At 42.0% G+C, this 23,030-nt stretch overlaps 2 protein-coding genes across 5 annotated transcripts in view; both read left to right on the forward strand.

Annotated features, from left to right (window-relative positions):
- LOC100704107 (alpha-tectorin) overlaps positions 1–19,642 on the forward strand; it is a 78,188-nt gene extending 58,546 nt beyond the window's left edge. For all 4 annotated transcript variants that reach the window (XM_019360271.2, XM_019360269.2, XM_025905923.1 and 1 more), the window contains 12 exons: positions 3,937–4,186; positions 4,408–4,564; positions 4,689–4,776; positions 4,872–4,934; positions 5,082–5,281; positions 5,402–5,533; positions 5,627–5,814; positions 7,066–7,217; positions 7,303–7,548; positions 7,631–7,790; positions 12,672–12,758; positions 18,329–19,642. In XM_019360271.2, the coding sequence (XP_019215816.1) occupies positions 3,937–4,186; positions 4,408–4,564; positions 4,689–4,776; positions 4,872–4,934; positions 5,082–5,281; positions 5,402–5,533; positions 5,627–5,814; positions 7,066–7,217; positions 7,303–7,548; positions 7,631–7,790; positions 12,672–12,758 (1,723 nt within the window). In that variant the 3' untranslated portion in view covers positions 18,329–19,642. The remainder of the gene's footprint in view (positions 1–3,936; positions 4,187–4,407; positions 4,565–4,688; positions 4,777–4,871; positions 4,935–5,081; positions 5,282–5,401; positions 5,534–5,626; positions 5,815–7,065; positions 7,218–7,302; positions 7,549–7,630; positions 7,791–12,671; positions 12,759–18,328) is intronic.
- Positions 1–23,030, forward strand: part of LOC100692857 (uncharacterized) — a 444,159-nt gene that overhangs the window by 233,983 nt on the left and 187,146 nt on the right. The gene's annotated exons all lie outside the window — the stretch shown is intronic.

The following is a 23,030-nucleotide window of genomic DNA, read 5'->3' on the forward strand; positions in this document are numbered from 1 at the left end:
ATACAGGTGTGTGTGTGGTTGGAGGATGTGCTTGTGTCGGGGGGGGCGCTTAGGTAGGAGGATGTGGCAGGGTGATGTGGTTGTGGTTTCTACAATCAAGAACAGGAAATACATTAGAACATGAACAAAGAATAACCTCCTAAGGCCCGAACTCTTCCACAACATGCGTTTTTAATTTCTCTTTGATATTTGGGCTGATTGGGACCCGATGTAAAAACAAAGAATTTCCAGATGGTTTTTTTTTTTACCTTATTTTTGTTTTTAAGAAAAATGAGAGCCACAAATGAGGATATTCATTTAAAATTTTGATAGAACAGTAGCAGTATAATGTCCTCGTAAGTGGATATCAGGCCCATGTAGAGCAAAATTGAGTATTTTGGTCTAAATAACGCAAAATGTGATGTCCACATATGTGGACGGCAGGTCCTAGGAGGTTAAAGGATAATATAGCTGGTCACCAATTCCTCCACAACAAACCTGCTAAGTGCATCAATCTGATGTCGCTCCTTAAGAACGTTCACATTTAGTAAAGCACTACCCAAATGGGCCACAAGATGGCACTCCAACACAAGAGATGAAATATTTATATTGAGGCAGTTGGTCAGTAGTCAGCCCTCTAGCCTTGCTGTTGCATTTTGGTCAAATCTGACCAATTTACAACTTAAAACACTCATAAATATTGTGTTTTACATCTGATTGCCTCAAAGTCATATAATTTCTTCCACACTATGAACTTTAACGTCTTGATGCATTCTCAATCATCCAGGAAAGTAAATCTCCAAAAGTTGATCAGTGGGTTTTGGTCAGTGATTGTTGATCAATGGTCATGGGAATTTGCATAATTATGATTAAGGAACTGACCTCACAGCCCATTGTTCCTTCAGTGGGCTGGTTTCAGTCATTATGCAAATGTACTGTTTATAAGGTTTGGGGAAACCTGCAGTCAGCTGAGACTGAAGAAGTCACTTGGATGAGTGACGAAAAGTTTCTCCCACAAAACGCTACGTCCAGATGAACAGATTCAACTTTTGGAGATATGAACTTTAACATATAAAAGTGATGACCACCTCTTTCATTGAATTTTGAGTGTTTTAATCAATCTTGTTACATTTGTGGTGTTCTCAATCAAAAGTGACCGCCATAGGAAATGAATGGGAATCCACTGACTGAACGACCACTGAAAAACCCACTGAACTGAATTTCATGGTGAAAAATGTTTGATATGCTAATTTAAGAGCTGTTAAAACAGACCAGTCAACTGACCAGAAACACTAAAGGAACAATGCCAGAAGCTATCACTAATTAGCACATATTCCAAAGGTAGGTAGCAATGTTCCCTCTAATGTTTCACGTGTCTGAGCGAACACACAAACTCCCTGAGCGATCCCTTGGACCACTGTGAGCAACAGCAGACGTGTGCACTGTGGTCACGCCGGCATCGAATCCATCCAAGTTACATGGTTTATTAAAATAATCAAATCACAGCATTTACATTTATGTTAGAGTACTTTTAATTAACTGCTTTTAATTAACTTACAATGAAAGTGTAAAAATCTAGTCATTGACCTGTGTAGGATGTTAACAATATTGGAAGTAAAAATAACTTGAACTCCAATTTTGAAAACACAACTTTCTTTTTTTTTCTTTTTTCTTTTTTTTTATAAAGCTCTGACTTGTATTATGAGTCTGAGTCTGTGGTCTGGGAGTCCTGTAACTCTCTGTCTGCAAAATACAGGATATAATGACCAATGTTGGGCAACTAATTATATAGTTACTTCTTTAAAATAGTTACTGGGGTATGCAAACAAAGGATTTTGCAGCTGTTTACCTAAAAATGCAGCCAAGGTGTTTTTTTAAATAAACATTTCAAACTATTTACAGAACAATCAGCTGTTCTGCATCAAATCTGATGCCACACAAATCATTTGTGCCACTCCAAAAAATAATTTCTGTCCACTATGAGATAAAGGAGAACAACAGCCTGATACCTGCAGGCCTGACAACAGCAGATGTATCACTCCTGTAACACCTGTAACATTCAGCAGTCGCCTCATTGTTCTGACACACACAAGAAAACTATTGACTACACTACACACTAACTACACACTAACTACACAAGATTTGCGCTAAACGTCTCAAATCTCTCACATCTCAAAACACCGCCGTCACTCCTAAAACTTCCCCCCGTTACTTAACAACTAGATGCCATGTTGCCATATCATTTTTTTGATTGGTCGACATGGTACATTTTTCCACCAATAGGAAAGGCTGGGGTAGGTTTGTTTTTGCTCACAGGTGGAGAGTGTTTTCCTTATAAAACACAGTTTTAACCGTTTCTTCCCGCAGCAAATATAAACAACGACAGTATTCAGGAAGAAAACCAAACATTGCAGATATTTTTATCACAACTCTGGTTTTACGTGGCCTATCAACACAATTTAAAAACTGGTATAAAGTCCAAACTTTTCCCGTCAATTGTTCATCTGTCCTGCTCACATCTCCAATGGTTGTACAAGTTGTCATTAACGTGGCTTCACTCCACATCAGCCACGCTGCTTTGCTAGCTAAAACACCGGTGGGGGCACATAAGGACGCTGTCAGAGCCTGTCAACGACGTTGATTAGCTGCGTATATACGAATGTGAATCGCATCATTGGCTGGACTATGGGATAAAGTGGCATCGTTCTAATCCCATCAGCTGAAACAGCCAGTCACTTACTAACACTGTAAAACAGAATTGTTGAAATTTTAATTTTAATTTCAATTCAGGTTAGACTTTTCTGTGCGCAGAGACCGTGCCAGCAGTGCGCAATTGCGCACGCGCGCATCTTAGAGGGAACATTGGTAGGTAGGTAGGTCAAGAGCATCTGGCTGCAGCCACAGTGGCTGCAGCCAGACCCTTCTCAGGTAGGTAGATAAGACTTTATTAATCCCAGGGCGGGGAAATTTGTGCGTTACCACAGCTCAGGTACAGATAGCAGAAGAACACAAAAAGTATACCAAGAATCTCCAAAAGTTGATTCTGTTCATCTGGACGCAGCGTTTTCAGTGGGAGAAACGTTTCGTCACTCAACCAAGTGACTTCTTCAGTCTCAGCTGACTGCAGGTTTCTCCAATCTTCTAAACAGCACATTTACATAATGACTGAAACCAGCCCAGGTATACCAAGAATATTAAGTAAAGAAATACAAAATAAAAAAGATAATACACTATATACAATGAGCTAGAATCAATATGCACAAAGGTAGTAGGGTGCAGCATCTTAAACATGGAACATGAACTCATGTTTATGTGACGCACACCATTCATAACAAACAGGATGGACTATTCGCTTTGGTTCCCAACAGCTCTCTCTTGCATCGTCAGCCCAGGAACTAAGTCAGGCTCTCCAGCTCAGGAGCTAATCCCATGACTGCACAAAGGCTGCTGAGTAATGTAGTCCATGCAAACACTCACTTTTCTAAATAATGATTATATAGTATCGTAAAGATCCTTAAGGTGATGTTATTGCGATGTGTTCACTATCTCTGTGGCACTGCATAACAAATGTAGAGTGTGTGCTGTATGGGGTGAGTTAGCTAACGGAGCTGGAAAGGGAGTTGTTCATGAGGACTGTCCCCGGCATTAACTGCCCTGTTACTGTACCAGCTCAATAATCTTGGGTGAGAACAAAACATCTTTTGCTTAAGAGTCTTACAGGATATTTATTCAGTGCAGATCAATATATATAGTGTATATAGGTATACATGTCATCCAAAAAATCCACAAGAGTTTCTTCCTGACCATTTTTCCTTCAAACTGTCGCCAAAGTGGTTGCACATAGGAGGTCATATGATTGTTGGGTTTTCTCTCTAATATTTACGTTGAGGTCTCTGCCGTTGTGATTTGGTGAACATAAACAAAGTTGAATGAAGCTAAATTTTCTGCATTTGTCAGCTGCACGTTTGACACCATGTTGGCCTCCATCTGCACTGTGACCGGCCCCACTGTCATCGACGTACATGGCCAGATGGACTCCATTCAGGATCGCTGTGCGTACTCTCTGTTCTCGACTCCGTCACTCCCAGACTTCCATGTCCTGGGGAACTTCAGGGACAGACGTCATACAGATGTGAGCCTTTTGGACAGTGTGACGCTGCGTGTGGACGGGCATTACATTAACCTGGAACAAGGTGGGAGAGTTCAGGTAAGCGACCTACAGCCACAGTTCATGTGTCAGAGTGGAGTCTGATCCAAAGTCCTCCCTCATCCTCTGCTGTGTCTCCTCTCATCTTTCTTCTCAGGGCTGTTAGAAGCAGTTCTTTCAGAGCTGCTGAACTCAGTGGTTGTTGCTGTGAAATCAGCCTGTTTGTGTGTTTGACCTGTTTCACTCAGTGTTTCCTCCACTTTGTCTCTGCTGTGATGCAGCTGGACGACTCCACGCTGACCCTCAGCAGCTCACCTCAGCTGGTTCACGGTGTGCAGCTCTCTAAGGACCAAACTGGAGTCACCGCCAAGCTGTCGCTCTCCAACCTCATCATCTCTGTCTTCTTTGATGGCGACACCGCACAGATCCGCTTAGAAGGTACAGAAGATAAAGTTTAATTCATGTAAAATAAACTGTAAACTGTGCTGTTATTTATTCTTCTGTGTTCGTCCATTTTGAATATTGATGCTGATCTGACTCATTCTGTCCTGATCCTGTGCAGGACCTGCTGGTTCATCTGTGGAGGGTCTGTGTGGAAACTCCAGCAGGTCTCTGAGTGACCTGAGACTCTCTGAGTACAGCTCCACCAGGTAAGACCTCATCACAAGCTCACAGTCCCTCTGACTGCTGCTGCTGATGTGTTTGTATGAGTGAGTCTGAACTTTTGCTGTTTGTCGCCCCCTAGCTGTGAGATACAGTACAGTGAGACTGCTGACAGCACGATTGACTGCACCAGTGTGACTGAACGGTGAGCAGATCCACAGGAAACATCTGTGTTGTACCTTGATCTCTGTGGTACATCACATGTAACTGCAGCACAGATAGAAGATAAACACATCTGATTACAGATGATCATTTTATTGTCTTCAATTTTGTTTTCCCATCTGTGGAGCAGCTGTAATCTCCTGAAGGAGGCGCCCTTCTCCTCCTGTAACAGTGACATTGACCCAGAGCCCTACATAACCGCCTGCACCGACACTTTGTGTAAATATCCTGCAGTGGACGGACTCGACTGTCAGTTCCTGAAGGCCTACGCCAGAGCCTGCAGTCTACACAACCATGCTCTGGATGGCTGGACATCAAAGACCGGCTGCTGTAAGACATTAATAAGACCTTAATAAGACCTTAATAAGCTCTCCTTTGTTAAAGACCTGAACTGTGGATTTTTAGAGCTCCCATGTTTTCAGGATAATACATCAGTGTGTTCCTCTGTAGCCTCTGAGGCCTTCTGTCAGGACAGGACCTGCAGCGATCACGAGTTCTGTGGTGAGAAGACGGTCGGTGGTGACACTCGCTGCTTCTGTCGGGCCATTTTTGCCTCCAAGTACCAAGCAAACAACTCTTTGGGTACGACAGCTGTGACATCATCATGACAACAGGGCTGAATAATGGAGGAAAACTTCTAACTGTGATTTTTCTGACTGATATTGTGACGTTCAGGTGATCCAACGGTCTGCATGCAGAACTCTGCTTCAGTCACTCTGGTCGGTTGTCTCCTGGAGGACAAAGGCATCGACTACTCTGCCTTACACCTCAACGACCCGACCTGCAGGGGTCAGGTGGACGAGCTCACCCACATGGTGACCTTCAGCTTCAACAGCAGCAACAGCTGTGGGACGGTGGTCACGGTGGGTTTCATCTCCTCCTCTTTACCTTCTACAAGCGGCCAAACATCTTCCAGCATCTGCTGAGCTTCTCCTGCTCTGCTCCAGTTTGGGATCTTTCTGTGGGATCAGCTTCACCTCTGACCTCTGTGGCTTCTGTTAAATCCTCCCAATTCTTTAATCTTTGGGCTGCAGGAAGAACAACACTCGGTGTATAGATGCTCAATCAACAATCATTTTATTCCATACAAACACTTTGGCGCAATACATCCAGATGGGAGATGTGCCGAAGAGGGTAACAGCAGATCTCAACGTGTCTGACCATTTCTCACATTCTTATAGCTTCAGCCCCCCTCCACAGTCATAAAACCTAAACATCCACATTCTTTCTCTCTCTCAGTGAGCCTAAGTTATGACCATGGCTTACTGTGCAGTATGTTCTGTTCTTTTCTAATCAGACAAATAAGGCCATGATTCTCTGAAAACAGTATTTCTTATGAATCAGCAGTATCATGCATCATAAAACAATATCATTCATTCACAATAAATCAGCAGTCTAATGTAATACAAATCAGTTTAATAAATGTAATAGTTATCCCCTTCTTCTAAGTCAGGAGAATAATGCAAACTAAAACAACATAATAAATTCACAATCTTTAATTAGGGGTGGCATAAGATAATATAATAATCTCACACTTCTCATCATGTTGATGATCTGTGAAGTTTATACACAGAAACATCCAAGTAGGAGTTTGATTCAGTACAGGGAGAAACTCTCTAATGTTTGTGCTGTGTTAAAATAATGTGACTTCATTTGATGTGCTCAACTCGTCTGTGTGACACAAGCTCTCAAAGGCAGAGACAGAAAGGAGACTAAAGCTGCTGTTGTTGCTTTTAAGAACAAAGTGAGTTTGATGTTTTTGACGTGTTTAATCAGCAGATTGTTTGTGATGACTCTGTGATTATAATCACTGATAAGATGTCATAAACAGTCAACTGAAAATACAAGGACACTTTGTTTCCTTCATACTTCTGAGTTAGAGGTCCATCATCTTCAAAGTCAAAGTTCTGATGTTCTCAGATTAAAATCACTGTAAAGAGACTGAAAATAAAGTTAAAGTGGCTGCATGTGTCTGTGCAAATAAAGCAAACAGAGCATGATTTACATTCACTTTTTCTAATTGAATAAAACTGATTCAGTGCACTTTGTGATTAATGAACTAAAGTGTCAGCTGTTAAAAGTCAGTAGCAACATCTGATTTTGTGACTCTGCAGACCAACAACAGCCAAGTGATCTACAAAAACACCATCATGACCCAGAACAGCTCCTTTAACATCATCACTCGTCATGATCAAATGTACATCGACTTCTCCTGCATCCAAACTCAGCCGGACATCAAGACTGCCACCTTCAGAATCAGACACAGGTGTGTGGTTGAATTACTTTAAGATGTGAAGCTTCTCATGAGGTTTGTGAGTCAGAGAAAGCTGAAGTGTGTTTGTGTTCTGCAGCTCTGTGATCCATCACATCACATCTGGAGTTTGGGATTACACTCTGATTATGAAGGCTTTCACTGACGCCGGCCGCACACAAGCTGTGGAGTCCAACACTGAGGTGCAGCTGAACCAGAAGATCTGGGTGGAGCTGAAGACTGACGGGCTGGATGGAGACATGGTTGTCATGGTGACCGACTCCTGCTGGGCCACTGACCAGCCATCACCCGACAGCACTCCAAGATACGACCTGATCATAAACGGGTGAGACAGACTCAGAGAGTCATGTGGTTTTGATCTCTCTCATGGACTCCTGAACAAAGTGTGTTTTCCTGTCTATGAGCAGCTGTGCCAACCCTGCTGACCAGACTGTGCAGGTGAAGGGAAACGGACTGGGAACCTCCAACTACTTCTCCTTCAACATGTTCGAGTTCACCGGGGGCTCTGGTGAAGTCTTCCTGCACTGCAAACTCCACGTGTGCCCCAAACAGAACAACTGTGTCCCGGTACAGCTTTGTTTGAAATTCAATTCAATTCAATTCAATTTCAATTCAATTTTATTTATATAGCGCCAAATCACAACAAAAGTCGCCTCAAGGCGCTTTATATTGTACAATAGATCGCACAATAATAAATACAGAGAAAACCCCAACAATCATATGACCCCCTATGAGCAAGCACTTTGGCGACAGTGGGAAGGAAAAACTCCCTTTTAACAGGAAGAAACCTCCGGCAGAACCAGGCTCAGGGAGGGGCGGCCATCTGCTGCGACCGGTTGGGGTGAAGAAGGAAAACAGGATGAAAGACATGCTGTGGAAGAGAGACAGAAATTAATAACAGATATGATTCGATGCAGAGAGGTCTATTAACACATAGTGAGTGGCTGGAAAGGAAAAACTCAGTGCATCATGGGAATCCCCGGCAGCCTACGTCTATTGCAGCATAACTAAGGGAGGATTCAGGGTCACCTGGTCCAGCCCTAACTATATGCTTTAGCAAAAAGGAAAGTTTTAAGCCTAATCTTGAAAGTAGAGATAGTGTCTGTCTCCCGAATCCAAACTGGAAGCTGGTTCCACAGAAGAGGGGCCTGAAAACTGAAGGCTCTGCCTCCCATTCTACTTTTAAATACTCTAGGAACAACAAGTAGGCCTGCAGAGTGAGAGCGGAGTGCTCTAATAGGGTGATATGGTACCACAAGGTCATTAAGATAAGATGGGGCCTGATTATTTAAGACCTTGTATGTGAGGAGCAGGATTTTGAATTCAATTCTGGATTTAACAGGAAGCCAATGAAGGGAAGCCAATACAGGAGAAATATGCTCTTTCTTTCTAGTCCCTGTCAGGACTCTTGCTGCAGCATTTTGGATTAGCTGAAGGCTTCTCAGCGAGTTTTTAGGACTTCCTGATAATAGTGAATTACAGTAGTCCAGCCTGGAAGTAATGAAGGCATGAACTAGTTTTTCAGCATCACTCTGAGACAGGATATTTCTAATTTTAGAGATGTTGCGCAAATGGAAGAAAGCAGTCTTACATATTTGTTTAATATGTGCGTTAAAGGACATGTCCTGGTCAAAAATGACTCCAAGGTTCCTCACAGTGTTACTGGAGGCCAAGGTAATGCCATCCAGAGTAAGAATCTGGTTAGATACCATATTTCTAAGGTTTTCAGGGCCGAGTACAATAACCTCAGTTTTATCTGAATTAAGAAGCAGAAAGTTAGCGGCCATCCAGGTCTTTATGTCTTTAAGACATTCCTGCAGTTTAACTAATTGGTGTGTGTTACCTGGCTTCATGGATAGATAGAGCTGCGTGTCATCTGCATAGCAGTGAAAATTTATGCTATGTCTTCTAATGATGCTGCCTAAGGGAAGCATGTATAATGTAAATAGAATTGGTCCTAGCACTGAACCCTGTGGAACACCATAATTGACCTCAGTGGGTGAAGAGGACTCTCCATTTACTTGAACAAATTGGAGTCTATTAGATAGATATGATACAAAGCACTGCAGTGCAGTACCTGTAATACCTACAGCATGTTCTAATCGCTGTAATAGGATATTATGATCAACAGTATCAAACGCAGCACTAAGGTCTAGCAGGACAAGCACAGAGATGAGTCCACTGTCAGAGGCCATAAGAAGATCATTTGTAACCTTCACTAAAGCTGTTTCTGTGCTGTGATGAGCTCTGAAACCTGACTGAAACTCTTCAAATAAGCCATTCCTCTGCAGATGATCTGTTAGCTGTTTGACAACTACTCTTTCAAGGATTTTTGATATAAAAGGAAGGTTGGAGATTGGCCTATAATTACCTAAGACAGTTGGGTCTAGAGATGGCTTTTTGAGTAAAGGTTTAACTACAGCCAGCTTGAAGGCCTGTGGTACATAGCCGATTATTAGAGATAGGTTGATCATACTAAAGATCGAAGAATTAATTAATGGCAGGACTTCTTTGAGCAGTTTAGTAGGAATGGGGTCTAAAAGACACGTTGATGGTTTGGAGGAATTAATTATTGAAGTTAACTCAGAAAGATCAATTGGAGAAAAAGAGTCTAACTTAACATCGATGGTACTAAAAGTAGCTGTAGACGATATTACATCTGTGGGATGATTATTGGTAATTTTTTCTCTAATGATAAAAATTTTATTTGTGAAGAAGTTCATGAAGTCATTACTAGTTAACGTTAAAGGGATGGTTGGCTCAGTAGAGCTCTGACTTTTTGTCAGCCTGGCTACAGTGCTGAAGAGAAACCTGGGGTTGTTCTTATTTTCTTCAATCAGTGACGAATAGTAAGATGTTCTGGCTTTGCGGAGGGCTTTCTTATAAAGCAGCAAACTATTTCTCCAGGCTAAATGATGATCCTCTAAATTTGTGACACGCCATTTCCTCTCCAGCTTGCGAGTTATCTGCTTTAGGCTATGTGTTTGAGAATTATACCACGGAGTCAGGTACTTCAGACTTGAGACCTTAGTTTTCACAGGAGCTACAGTATCCAGAGTCGTACATAGTGAGGAGGTAAAATTATTAACAAGATAATCGACCTCTGTTGGAGTAGCGTTCAGATAGCTGCTCTGCTCTATGTTGGTACAGGGCATTGAAGATGATAACAGTGGGTGGATTATATTCTTAAACTTAGTTACAGCACTTTCAGAAAGACATCTACTTTGATAAAGTCTACTCTCCATTGCTGTGTAATCAATTATTGTAAATGTAAATGTTATCAGGAAATGATCAGACAGCAGAGGGTTTTCAGGAAACACTGTTAAATGTTCAGTTTCTATGCCATATGTTAAAATGAGATCTAGAGTGTGATTAAAGTGGTGGGTGGGTTCTTTTACATTTTGAGAGAAGCCAATTGAGTCTAATAACAGATTAAATGCGATGTTGAGGCTGTCATTTTTAGCATCTACATGGATGTTAAAATCACCCACAATAATTATTTTATCTGAGCTGAGCACTAAATCAGATAAAAAGTCTGAGAAATCAGAGAGAAACTCTGTGTAAGGCCCAGGTGGACGATAGATGATAACAAGTAAGACTGGTTTCTGAGTTTTACAGCTGGGGTGGACGAGGTTAAGCATCAGGCTTTCAAATGAATTAAAAGTCTGTCTTGGTCTTTGGTTAATTAATAGGCTGGTGTGAAAAATTGCTGCCACACCGCCCCCTCAGCCTGTGCTTCGAGGTTTCTGGTAGTTAGAATGACTCGGGGGTGTTGATTCATTTAAACTAACATAATCATCCTGCTGCAACCAGGTTTCTGTAAGGCAGAGTAAATCGATTTGTTGATCAATTATTAAATCATGTACTAACAGAGACTTGGAGGAGAGAGACCTAATATTTAATAATCCACATTTCACTGTTTTACTCTTTGGTTCAGATGTGGATACTGTATTGTTCTTTCTTTGTGATTTTCTATGTTTAAGTTGTTTGTTGCTGGTTTTTGGTTTGTTTTTTGTCATTTTGGGAGCTGCCACAGTCTCAGTGGAGATGGGTTTTTGGGGGGGTAGCAGGAGGAGAGAAGCTGCAGAGAGGCGTGTAAGACTGCAACTCTGCTTCCTGGTCCCAACTCTGGATAGTCATATTTTGGGGAGTTTAATAAATTTGTCCATATTTCTAGAAATGAGAGCTGCTCCATCCAAAGTGGGATGGATGCCGTCTCTCCTAACAAGACCAGGTTTCCTCCAGAAGGTTTGCCAATTATCTATGAAGCCCACATCGTTTCTGGGACACCACTCAGACAGCCAGCAATTTAAGGAGAACATGCGGCTAAACATGTCACTCCTGGTCTGATTGGGGAGAGGACCAGAGAAAACTACAGAGTCCGACATTGTTTTGGCAAAGTTACACACCGATTCAATATTGATTTTAGTGACCTCCGATTGGCGTAACCGGGTGTCATTACTGCCGACGTGAATTATGATCTTACTGTATTTACGTTTACCCTTAGCCAGCAGTTTTAAATTTCCTTCAATGTCGCCTGCTCTGGCCCCTGGAAGACAATTGACTATGGTTGCTGGTGTCTCTAGCTTCACATGTCTGAGAACAGAATCACCAATTACCAGAGTTTGACCCCCGGCGGGTGTGTCGCCGAGTGGGGAAAAACGGTTAGACACATGAACAGGTTGGTGGTGTACCTGGGGCTTCAGTTTAAGACTATGCTTCCTCCTCACCGTCACCCAGCCGCCCTCTTTCCCCAGCTGCTTGGGGTCTGCCAGGGAACAGCTAGCGGGGCCTACGCTATCTTCGGCTGCACCAGCTACAGGGGCCTGGCTGGCTACAGGTGAATGAAGGGTGCGAAGCCGAGTCTCCAATTCAGTAATCCTGGCCTCCAGAGCTGCAAATATGCTACATTTGTTACAGGTATCATTACTGCTAAAGGAGGCCAAGGAGTAACTAAACATCTGACACAATGAGCAGGAAAGTGCAGGAGGGACAGGTGAAGAAGCCATGGTGCTAACGAGTCGGCTACGAGCTAAGCTAAGCTAGCGAAACAGTACAGAGACAGTGAGTGAATACTTTGGCTATAAATTAGGTAGTGAGCACACAGAAAGGGTGATTCAGATGAAGCACGTTAAGATTATACTATGAAAAAGGGATGTATCAAAAGATTTAAATTAAATTGCTAAGCAGAAAAGCTACTCAGAAATACCACTGTGTTTGAGCAGGAACAGGAAGTGATACTATACCACAGAGCGAGCGAACACCAATCACATCACACACACAATCAAATGTATCTCTCTTCTGTTACGATCATTAAACAGATTTTTTTCACTTATTCTTGTTTCTATTCTGACACAAAAGCTCAAATGTTCTCAGCAGATTCAGTCCTGAATGAAAGGATCAGTGTTGATCTTCTAAAGTCTGGACTTTGTCTCTCTTTGTCTTTAGACTTGTCCTGGAGCTGCTCAGAGACGCAGATATGCCAGGTCCAAATATGAAGGTGAAGCCTTCATCAGCATGGCCTGGACTCATTAGGTAAGACACAGTCTGCTGTTTTAATAGTGCTGAGAAGTGTTTGTAGACAAAGTGCTGATTGTTAGTGCTGTAGCAAATATGTTTCCCATAGAAAAATGATTTATTTAATTCAACTGAAAGATATTTACTTCCTCACCAATAAGTTTCTGTTTCCAACTGTCCTCGTGTGATAAACTAAATGAACTGCTGAGTGAGTGAAAACTCTTGGTGTGTCGTCTGTAGCCTGGCAGTCCAGGATCAGGTTGAAGGCCTGTAGTGTTTTCAACAAGCATGTTGGTGACACTGAGTTAAACCACAAATTATAACCCTGCAGATTAGTTGCAGCTTATTTAATTGTCTCCATGAACATGTGGTGAAAACTGAAATGACAGATAATAAACTCCATCTCAACAGGTAGAAGCGTGTTTACATCAATAAAGTGCATAACGCTCACTAAAACATTCATTTCAGCAACCTATACATCAATATCCAAACCTATCTGTGTAAACTATCGTATAGAGAAACTCCCAGCCTGAATAATTCAGAGTAGATGGCATCTGATTACATTTCTGTACTGCCTTTAACATGTGGAGCTAGTTTCCCAGCAAAAACCTAGCTGTGGACTTTCAGAAGTACTTGACCCGAACCGGAAGTGCGCCACCAGAACCGGAAATACATTTTAGCCATCTTTTCCTTTAAAAAAAAAAAAACGTATATAAAGCATGAATTATACATTTTAACATGTATTAATTTTTTAATGACAAATATTTTTAGAATTATTTATTTTAAACGTATTAACTTATTTATTCAGAAAAATGCCTTAGGGCAACATACTTCATGCCTGGCCTCAGGAGGCCACTACACTATGTTAAACAAACATTATGCAATCAATCCTTTTGCATGAGGAGGAAAAATTCTGTAACCGGTCTCATAAATGTCTTTACACACCCTTAATCGCATGTCGTTACCTCAATCTTCCTTACTCAATTGTCATTGCTTGGGAATTTGGCAGTGACCCTGGCCATGGGCCAGCTGTTTCGTGCAACCTGCTTGTCCATGAGCAGAACCAGGTCACCAACTTGGAGGTTTCTGCGTGACCCAGTCCATTTCTGCCTTTGCTACAATGTGGGTAGATACTCTCACCTCCAGCGTGGATAGGGGATAGGACGAAAGGTTTCTCTGTATCAGTGGACACTTGGACGAGCGACCTTGCATTTATTATGGCTGTAACTTCAGCCATGAGTGTGCATACCACATCGTGAGTCAGTTGTACCTTATTTTGTAGTAGCATGGAGTCCAGTATTCTGCGGGCGACTTCGATCATGCGCTCCCAAGAGCCTCCCATGTGCGATGCATGTGGCGGATTAAACTCCCAACTGCAGCCTTGGATGGTTAGGTACTGTTGCAGTGATTTATCCATTCCAAGTTATTTGAAGTGCCAATAAAATTGGTGCCACGGTCAGATAGCAGCTGTTTGGTGGGGCCTCTTAAAGCGAAGAACCAGCGGAGGGCGTTTAAGGAGCTGGATGTGTCCAGAGATTCTATTACCTCAATATGCACAGCTCTCAAACTCATGGAGGTATACATGATGGCCCACCGCTTACTTTCAGCTACTCCGCCCCTGGTACACCTGGTTGTTATGGTCCACAGTCCGAAGACATCAAGGCCTAAAAGAGGACAAGTTTTTAGGCGTTCAGGTGGTAGATTTGCCATGAGTTGTTGTTCTTGTTTTCCACATAGTTTGCGACAGGTTAAACGTGTGGATTGCTGAATTGACTAGTATTTTGGTGCCTAAAAGCCACAGCCCAGCAGCTCTGGTTGCTCCTTCTGTCAGATGACTACCTTGGTGCCTTGTTAGCTTGTGGTAATGGCGAATGAGCAACACTCTCAATTTCTGCGTGTTTGAGTCGGCCTTCTACAAAAATTAGACTGTCCTGTAACATTAGGCTGAGCTTCTTGAGAGGGCTCTGTTTTGAGATTGGCTTGCCAGCATCCAGGGCAGAAAGTTCCTTCTCAAAGTGTGCCTTTTGTGTCTCTTTGAAGATGACAGTTTTTCTCCTCTGGAGTGTGAGGCAGATGACATTTGTGCTAGCCTTTGCATTTTTTGTTTGGATTATTCCCATTGACGGACTTTGCCATGTGGATAAGATTTGCTATGGTTCTGACTAAGGACTTAAAGGTGCAAAAATGCTCAAAATGCTTACAAATGAGTACTGAGAGGTGAGTGACGTAAGTTTTTGCTTGTGGTCTAATTTCTGAGTCCTTATCTGGTTCAATCAGGTCAAACATTCCACTCACTTGTGTTGTGTCTGTGGCAGGATGGTGGATGAAGGATGGTTCGGTGAACTAGGTGGACTTTTTTAGTTAGAATGCTTACAATGACCTAGACGTATGGTCTGCTGGATTTTTCTCTGTGTGCACATAATGCCACTATTCTGGCTTGATGACTGGTGAATGCACTGTACTCTGTTGTGAACATATGCGTAAAACCTTTTTGACTCGTTACAGATGTAGCCAAGCACTACCTTACTGTCTGTATAGAAGTGTACTGCATCAAAGTTTAAGTCCAACTCATTTTGAATGAGGTCAGCCATTTCTGCTGACAAGATGGCTGTACATAGTTCAAGCCTTGTTATTGTAGGTTCTGAAAGGGGGGCTAGTTTTGCTTTGCCCATTACGAAGCCTACCTCGACGTTCCCATCTGTTTGAATTGCCTTTAAGAAGGCTATGGCTTGTGTGGCCTTAGTAGAGGCCATAGGAGCCATAGGAGAGATGGTCATGCTGAGGAGAGACCTCATGCTGAGGACAGACCTCAGCATGACCATTGGAGAGAATCTTTTCCATAAAGGCCACATAATGCTGCTGCATTTCAGGTTTCCTATTTAGCGTCCGATTTGAGGATGAGAAGCTTGTGGCTACCTGTTGTCTGTTTTTTGGTAATTGTTGGTGGGTTTCCTTAAACAGAAGTAGGGCAACCCAACTGTTGTCCACATCTCTGTACATAGTTTAGAAAGTGTCCTGTATTGAGTGAGCTGGTTTATTGTCGTTATCTGTCTGGTTAAAAACTGTTTGACCCAGAGTTTGTTCGGGCACTTTACCTGGCCTATTTGTGTGTAGTACTTCTTTGAGTTGCAGAAGGCTGCTGCATGGTTGGAAAACTGAAGGGCGGCCATTTTTCAGAACAACTGTCTTCAGGGTGCTGACTGTAGGTCTATAAACATTACCCAGACAGACCTTTCCAACTACAACACACCCTAGGTCTAGGCGCTGGGCGAAGGGGGCATTATGGGGGCCACTAATTCTCTGCCTGACCTTGTGTGCCTGTAAAACATCTGCCATGTAAAACACATCCCTGGTAGCAGGAGTATTTCGGCTTTAGGGTCTAGTTCTGGGATTTACTTTGCTATGGTTTGGAGGTGCGGCTGATGTAGCACTGCGCTGGGATTTGGGATTTCACTCCTATTGTTAGGAATGTCCTGACACTCTATGAGCAAAGGTAGAGGGATAACTACTGACCTATCCATTGACTCGATATGGAAGCCTTCAGCTGTTTTATCCCATGTTTCTACAACACCAGAGCATGTCCTAAGATTGCAGGAGAAAGGTTTACTTTCAATGTCAAAAAGTTCGAAGAACTCAGGCTTGGCTAAAGAACAATTGCTCTGATCGTCTAGTATTACATATGCCTTAACAGCCCTGTCCTTGTAACCTTTAGGGTACACCAATACAAGACATGGAACATGAACGTCCCCACTGACCTGGACTGCACACGTCTGTGCAGCATGTTGTGACATCAATTGTGTCGTAACCAATGTTCCCTATAATTTTTCATGTGTCTGAACCAACACACAAACTCCCTGAGCGATCCCTCGGACCACGGTGAGCAACAGCAGACGTGTGCACTGTGGTCACGCCAGCATCTAATCCATCCAAGTTACATGATTTATTAAAATAATCAAATTACAGCATTTACATTTATGTTAGACTACTTTTAATTAACTGCTTTAGCCCACTTACAATGAAAATTAAAATACATCTTGTTCATGACCTGTGTAGTATGTTAACACCATTGGAAGTAAAAATAACTTGAACTCCAATTTTGAAAACACAGTTGTTTTGTTTTTTAATAAAGCTCTGACTTGTATTATAAGTCTGCGGTCTGGGAGAGAGTCCTGTAACTCTGTCTGCAAAATACAGTATATAATGACCAATGTTGGGCAACTAATTATATAGTTACGTCTTCAAAAAAGTTACTGAGTTATGCAAGCAACAAAGTTTTTTGCAGCTGTTTACCTAAAAATACAGTCATTTAAAAAAAAAAAACATTTCAAAAATATTTACAGAACAATCCGGTGTTCTGCATCAAATTTGATGCCACACAAATTATTTTTGCCACTCCAAAGAATAATTTCTGTCCACTATGAGACAAAGTAAAACAACAGCCTGATACCTGCAGGCCTGACAACAGGAGATGTATCACTCCTGTAACACCTGTAACACTCACCTCATTGTTCTCACACAGAACAAAACTACTGACTACACTACACACTAACCACACAAGATTTGGGCTAAACAACTAAATGCCATGTTGCCATATCATTTTTTGATTGGTCGATATGGTACATTTTTCGACCAATAGGAAAGGGTGGGTTTTTTTTATTTTGTTTTTGCTCACAGGTGGAGAGCGCTTTCTAGCGTTTTCCTTTTAAAATGCTGTTTTTACCGTTTCTTCCCGCAGTAAATATAAACAACGATAGTATTCATAAAGAAAACCAAACATTGCAGATATTTTTATCCTAACACAATGTCATTAACGTGGCTTCACTCCACATCAGTCACGCCGCTTTGCTAGCTAAAACACCGGTGTCAGCACATAAGGACGCTGTCATAGCCCATCAATGACGTTGATTAGCTGCATATATACGAATGTGAATCGCATCATTGGCTAATGGGTAATGGGATAAGGTGGCATCGTTCTAATCATATACGGGACCAGCCAGTCACTTACTGAATAACACTGCAAAACAGAATTGTTAACATATTTACTTTAATTTCAATTCAGGTTCAATTTTTTTATTTTTTTTGCACAATACAGATTATTTGTGCGCAGAGACCGTGCCAGCAGTGTGTAATTGCGCACACACGCAGCTTAGAGGGAACATTTGTCATGACTGCTTGCTCTCTCCCTGCCATTCTCTTGTGCTGGAGATGGAGCCTTATTGGTCTGTTGTGGAGGACTGTGCTTTCACATTCAGAACACTTTCCTGAAGATTTGCATTCCTTCGCAAGATGAGTGTCTGAAGAACAGCATCTGAAGAATATTCATTTCTCTTTCAGGAAGGCCTTCCTTTCATCAAGTGGTTTCTTCCTAAGCATGAATTACACATTTTAACAACATGTATTTATTTTTTTTATGACAAACATTCTTACAGTTATTTATTTTAAACGTATGAACTTATTTATTCAGAAAAATGCTTTAGGACAATACAAGGCCCATCTCAGCTCTGATGATGAGCAGATAAGAGGAAGAAGTGACAGATTGGACTGAGAGTTGTTCAGCAGTCATAGTGGGGTCTGGTTTATCTTCTCAGGTGGTTTCCATGGTGACTCGGACTGACTTACCAGTTACTGACCTCCACGATGATCCTTGACTTCTGATTGGTCCTAAGCCAGATTTTGGATGTTGGAAAGACTGAGCTGAGTTCAGCTGTAAACTCCCACAGCTGGAATAAGCAGATGTTTTTTTAGAGCAGGACCAAACTGTCGTCTCTGACACATGATAAAGTTCAGATGATGTTTTTTTTTTTCAGTTTCATTAGTAACTTGGTGAAAGGGAAGAGTGTGAGTGTGATTTCCAGCCTAACCATATAAATAAACCTGGGGTAAATCTACACTCCTGAAACTTAACAGAATCAGATCTCACTAACACTGTCAGATTTTTTACTTAAGTTGAGGATACTGACATATTTATTTCTTGGTTATATTCATAGAAAGAAATATATGAACACACGTCCAACGCTTCCATGAACAGTGAGGCCTTAACCAAAGCTGTATTTTTCTTTCTAAGGTTGTTGTAATTTAAAATGATTTAGGTACAAAGTGATGAAAATTTCCAGTAAATCAAGTAAAAAATGTTTTATTCTGTGAACATGAAGTGATTTAGAAGTAAATATGAAAATCATCTCTTTAAGAAGGTGGTAATCAGGGTAACATATTTAAAGGAAATCATCTGGTTTCTTACTATTAGTTTTGTAGCTGAATGTTGTAAAGGTGAAGGTGTGTGGATTTCTTTTTTACCTGTTACCAGACCATTACAATCATGTGAGGTATGCAAGCAGAGTCTCTTTAACTCAGATTGTCTTATAAAATAAGCCGGATGCAGCTCAAAGCGGACACAGCTGCTGAACTGTTATTAGCAAAAGAACCAAGAGAGGACCACAGCCGAGTTATCAAAGTTATAATTTGGTCTCTTTAAGGCAGGTGAAACAAACCAGTGCTGGAGTCCATGTGACAGAAGACTGACCAGCTGTAACCAAAGCTGCAGTCAGCAGATCTGTGGTCGTATCTTTAAACAACTGTGTAACAGTAAAACAAAACAGCTGGTTCATGTGTTTCCCATTTGAGCTGCTGATTGGCACTTAAAGTTGCAGGACAGCATCACCTTTACTGTGATCCTTTGGTGCTCTGATAAACTCAGGAATGATCCATCCTTCCTCTTAGAAAACACACAGTACAAAGTGATGATTTCATGGTGACTTTTTCCTTTCTGTGTTGTTTTTGGAGGCAGCAGTGTTGATAACAGCTCGTTGAAACTGAGACTCGATGCTCTGCTCTGTCGCCTCCACGCTTTACTGTTTGTTCCAAAAGACCAAAAAAATAAATAAAGGACATGTGTAATAAAATAATCAGTTTTTTTCTCTTCTTTGTCACTTCCACTCAGAAACTGTTTGTTGCCATCAGCTGTTTCCAGGTCCAAATTCTCTTTCAGTTCTAAGAGTATAAGATCAAAAAACACATTTCTTTCATGTCAGTCTGTCCTTGATGCATATATGTGTCGTACTGTTTCACAATGTGTGGCCTGTGGCCTCCACAAATGCGTTGTTTGATTTGGTCCATCATCAAACTTTGTCTCGAGGTTCAGCTGTTTAGGAAGATGAGATCAGGAAGTGTGACAATAATGGATTGGATTTATATAGCACTTTTCAAGGCACCCAAAGCGCTTTACAATTCCACTATTCATTCACTCTCGCATTCACACACTGGTGGAGGCAGCTACGGTTGTAGCCACAGCTGCCCTGGGGCAGACTGACAGAAGCGAGGCTGCCATATCGCACCATCGGCCCCTCTTTTTAACCAAACTTTTTAACCAATTAATTGTAACATTCTGTTTTTATGACACACTGCCGTGGTGTCCTGCTCTTTCTTCATTTTGGGTCTCCTGAGTGAAGGAATAGACACAGTGCTGTTTTTACTCAAACCTTTGACTGCTTAGTAAATTTAAGAAAATGTACTTTGAGTTCTCAAAGTGTCTTTAATCATTAAAAAATGAGCCTGATAAACTTGCAGCCAGTACAGGGAAAAATTAATCACTTGCGAGAGAAAATGGGCCGAGATTAAAAGTTAAGAATGATTTGACATTATTAAATATGACCTGGATTACACCATGTCTCAAGTTTTGTGAGGTGCTTTTGTGATACTTAATGGATCAGATAAAATTTTTTATTTCTCTCCGATATCCGATCCAGTAATTCAGGTCAGTGTCAGACAGATACCGATACGTAATATCGCATCGGTCCACCCCTACTTTTGGTTGGTCGTTTGTTTGTTTGTTTGTTTGTTTGTTTTGCCTCTGTATTGGTATCAAAGACCAGCTAAGGAAGTAATTTCATCAAATTATTTTCAGTAAAGTGTTTAAAAAAATAACAAAAGGGTATAAATGTGCCTTTGCTCGTCATTGTTCTTTGTCTTTTTCTTTGTCTTGGTTTTGTTTAAAGGGTGCACGTCTGGTAAAACTTAAAGTGAAGAAGAGATGAGATCAGGTCTATTCAACAGAGTGCGACACCGTGTGTGCAAAAGAGTGAATTATGTGGTGTATTTGCATTGTACAGTAGATGTTAATGCAGCCGGTCAGTGTAGTTAGGCTGACGGCAGCTAGAGGGCGAGACCGGTGTGTTTTGAATAGAATGTTATGTTATGTGGGGAGCAGAGCAAGAATGGATAAATAAAGTGTGGTTATGAATTGTACAGTGGACCCGCATATAATTGAATAACACGACATGGTGTCAGAAGTCCTGTACTGATCCATATAACCTCGACTGAACGACCCTGTGAATATGGCGGATGAGACTGCACAGAGAGCACCGGTGAGGCCGAGCGCGACATTCAGCATCCAGCCCCCGGAGTCCTTCGATTTTTCAAAACCGCAGGAGTGGTCCAAATGGATACGGAGGTTCAAGAGATTCCGTCTCGCCAGTAATTTGAACGTCAGTTCGGAGGAGAACACGTTGATTTACTGCATGGGAGACGAGGCAGACGATGTGCTTCGCGGTCTGAGTTTAACAGCTGAGCAAAGGACAACATATGAGGGGGTACGTGATGGTTTCCAGGCTTTTTTCATTGTGAAGAAAAATGTGATCTATGAGCGCGCCAAATTCAATATGCGCCGACAGGGAGAAAATGAGACAGTGGATGCTTTTGTGACAGCACTGTATGCGCTAGCAGAACATTGCAACAATGGAGTGCTGCATGATGAGCTGATACGTGAGAGGCTCATTGTCGGTCTCACGGACAAATGGCTGTCAGAACGCATGCAGCTTGACCCAGATTTGACTTTGCAGAGGGCTATCAACATGGCAAGGCAAAGTGAAGAGGTAAAGTGACAACAATCCTCCTTACGAGGTGACACTAGAGCTGAGGCTAGCGATGCTAAGTCCGTAGATAGAGTGCACAAAATCAGTCGTAAGCCTGTTAGAACCAAATCTCTCCAGACTGATAGTCGTCAAGCTAAAACACGTGGATTCCGAGAAGACGGCAAAAAAGGGCCAACCTGTCAGAAATGTGGTGGCGCTCCATCCCATTCAAAGCAGGATTGTCCAGCGAATGAAGTGAAATGCCATCCATGTGGAAAAAAAGGATATTACAGGCGCGTATGCAGGGCACCCAAAACCGTGCATGAGGTTGAAGAGGATGAACATGTCACGGCGAGTGGGATGAGCCGTGTGGAAAATAATAAAGGAGGATCCAATCGCAGGCAAGAATGAAGGTGAGAGGGTGGTTTATTAAACACAAAATGAAATGGACAAAACAGCAAAACGGGACCGAAACTATCTAAACTGAGAACAACTAAACTACTGACACAAACCAGGACCTGAACATGAAGGAGGATGAGCGGAGGTAGCAGGCGACGGACAGCAGGGAGACACACAGATGAAGCAGGGTGGATACGCAGATGGACCAGCAAGTACAATGACTAAAGACGTGACTTAAATACACAGAGAAACACAGGGAGATTGCACACAGGTGGTGGACACAGCTGGGAGTAATTAATGAGACGAGACAAGAGGTAAAACTGAACACACTCACATGAGACGCAGACTTTCACAATAAAACAGGAAACAAGAACACTACACCAGGACGCAGACCTGACACTGAGAGACAGACAGAGAATGACACATGGAACCTGAACTCACACAAAACATGAGAACACAAATCCTAAATACAAATAAACAGAAACATGGAACTCTAATGACAATAATCATCAGCACCATCACCAAAACACCAAGATAACTGAAACACAGTACCAGAGAAACAAAGAATAATCCATGATGCAAAAAGTAAACCAAAACATAATAAACTCAAAATACTGGGTCCAACGGACCCAGAACCGTAACAGAACATGGTTTGTTCCTAGGCAGTGTTAAGTGTGAGGGTGAGCCGTGGACTGTCGACTTAAGCATAAACAACAAAAACGTGTCATTTAAAATTGATACAGGTGCCGATGTGACAGTCCTACCCCTTAGGGTGTTTAAGGAGCTCTACAGACACAATTCAATTCAATTCAATTCAATTTTATTTATATAGCGCCAAATCACAACAAAAGTCGCCTCAAGGCGCTTTATATTGTACAGTAGATAGCACAATAATAAATACAGAGAAAAACCCAACAATCATATGACCCCCTATGAGCAAGCACTTTGGCGACAGTGGGAAGGAAAAACTCCCTTTTAACAGGAAGAAACCTCCGGCAGAACCAGGCTCAGGGAGGGGCGGCCATCTGCTGCGACCGGTTGGGGT

This window comes from Oreochromis niloticus, linkage group LG3 (genome assembly GCF_001858045.2).
Source record: "Oreochromis niloticus isolate F11D_XX linkage group LG3, O_niloticus_UMD_NMBU, whole genome shotgun sequence".
Taxonomy (NCBI): domain Eukaryota; kingdom Metazoa; phylum Chordata; class Actinopteri; order Cichliformes; family Cichlidae; genus Oreochromis; species Oreochromis niloticus.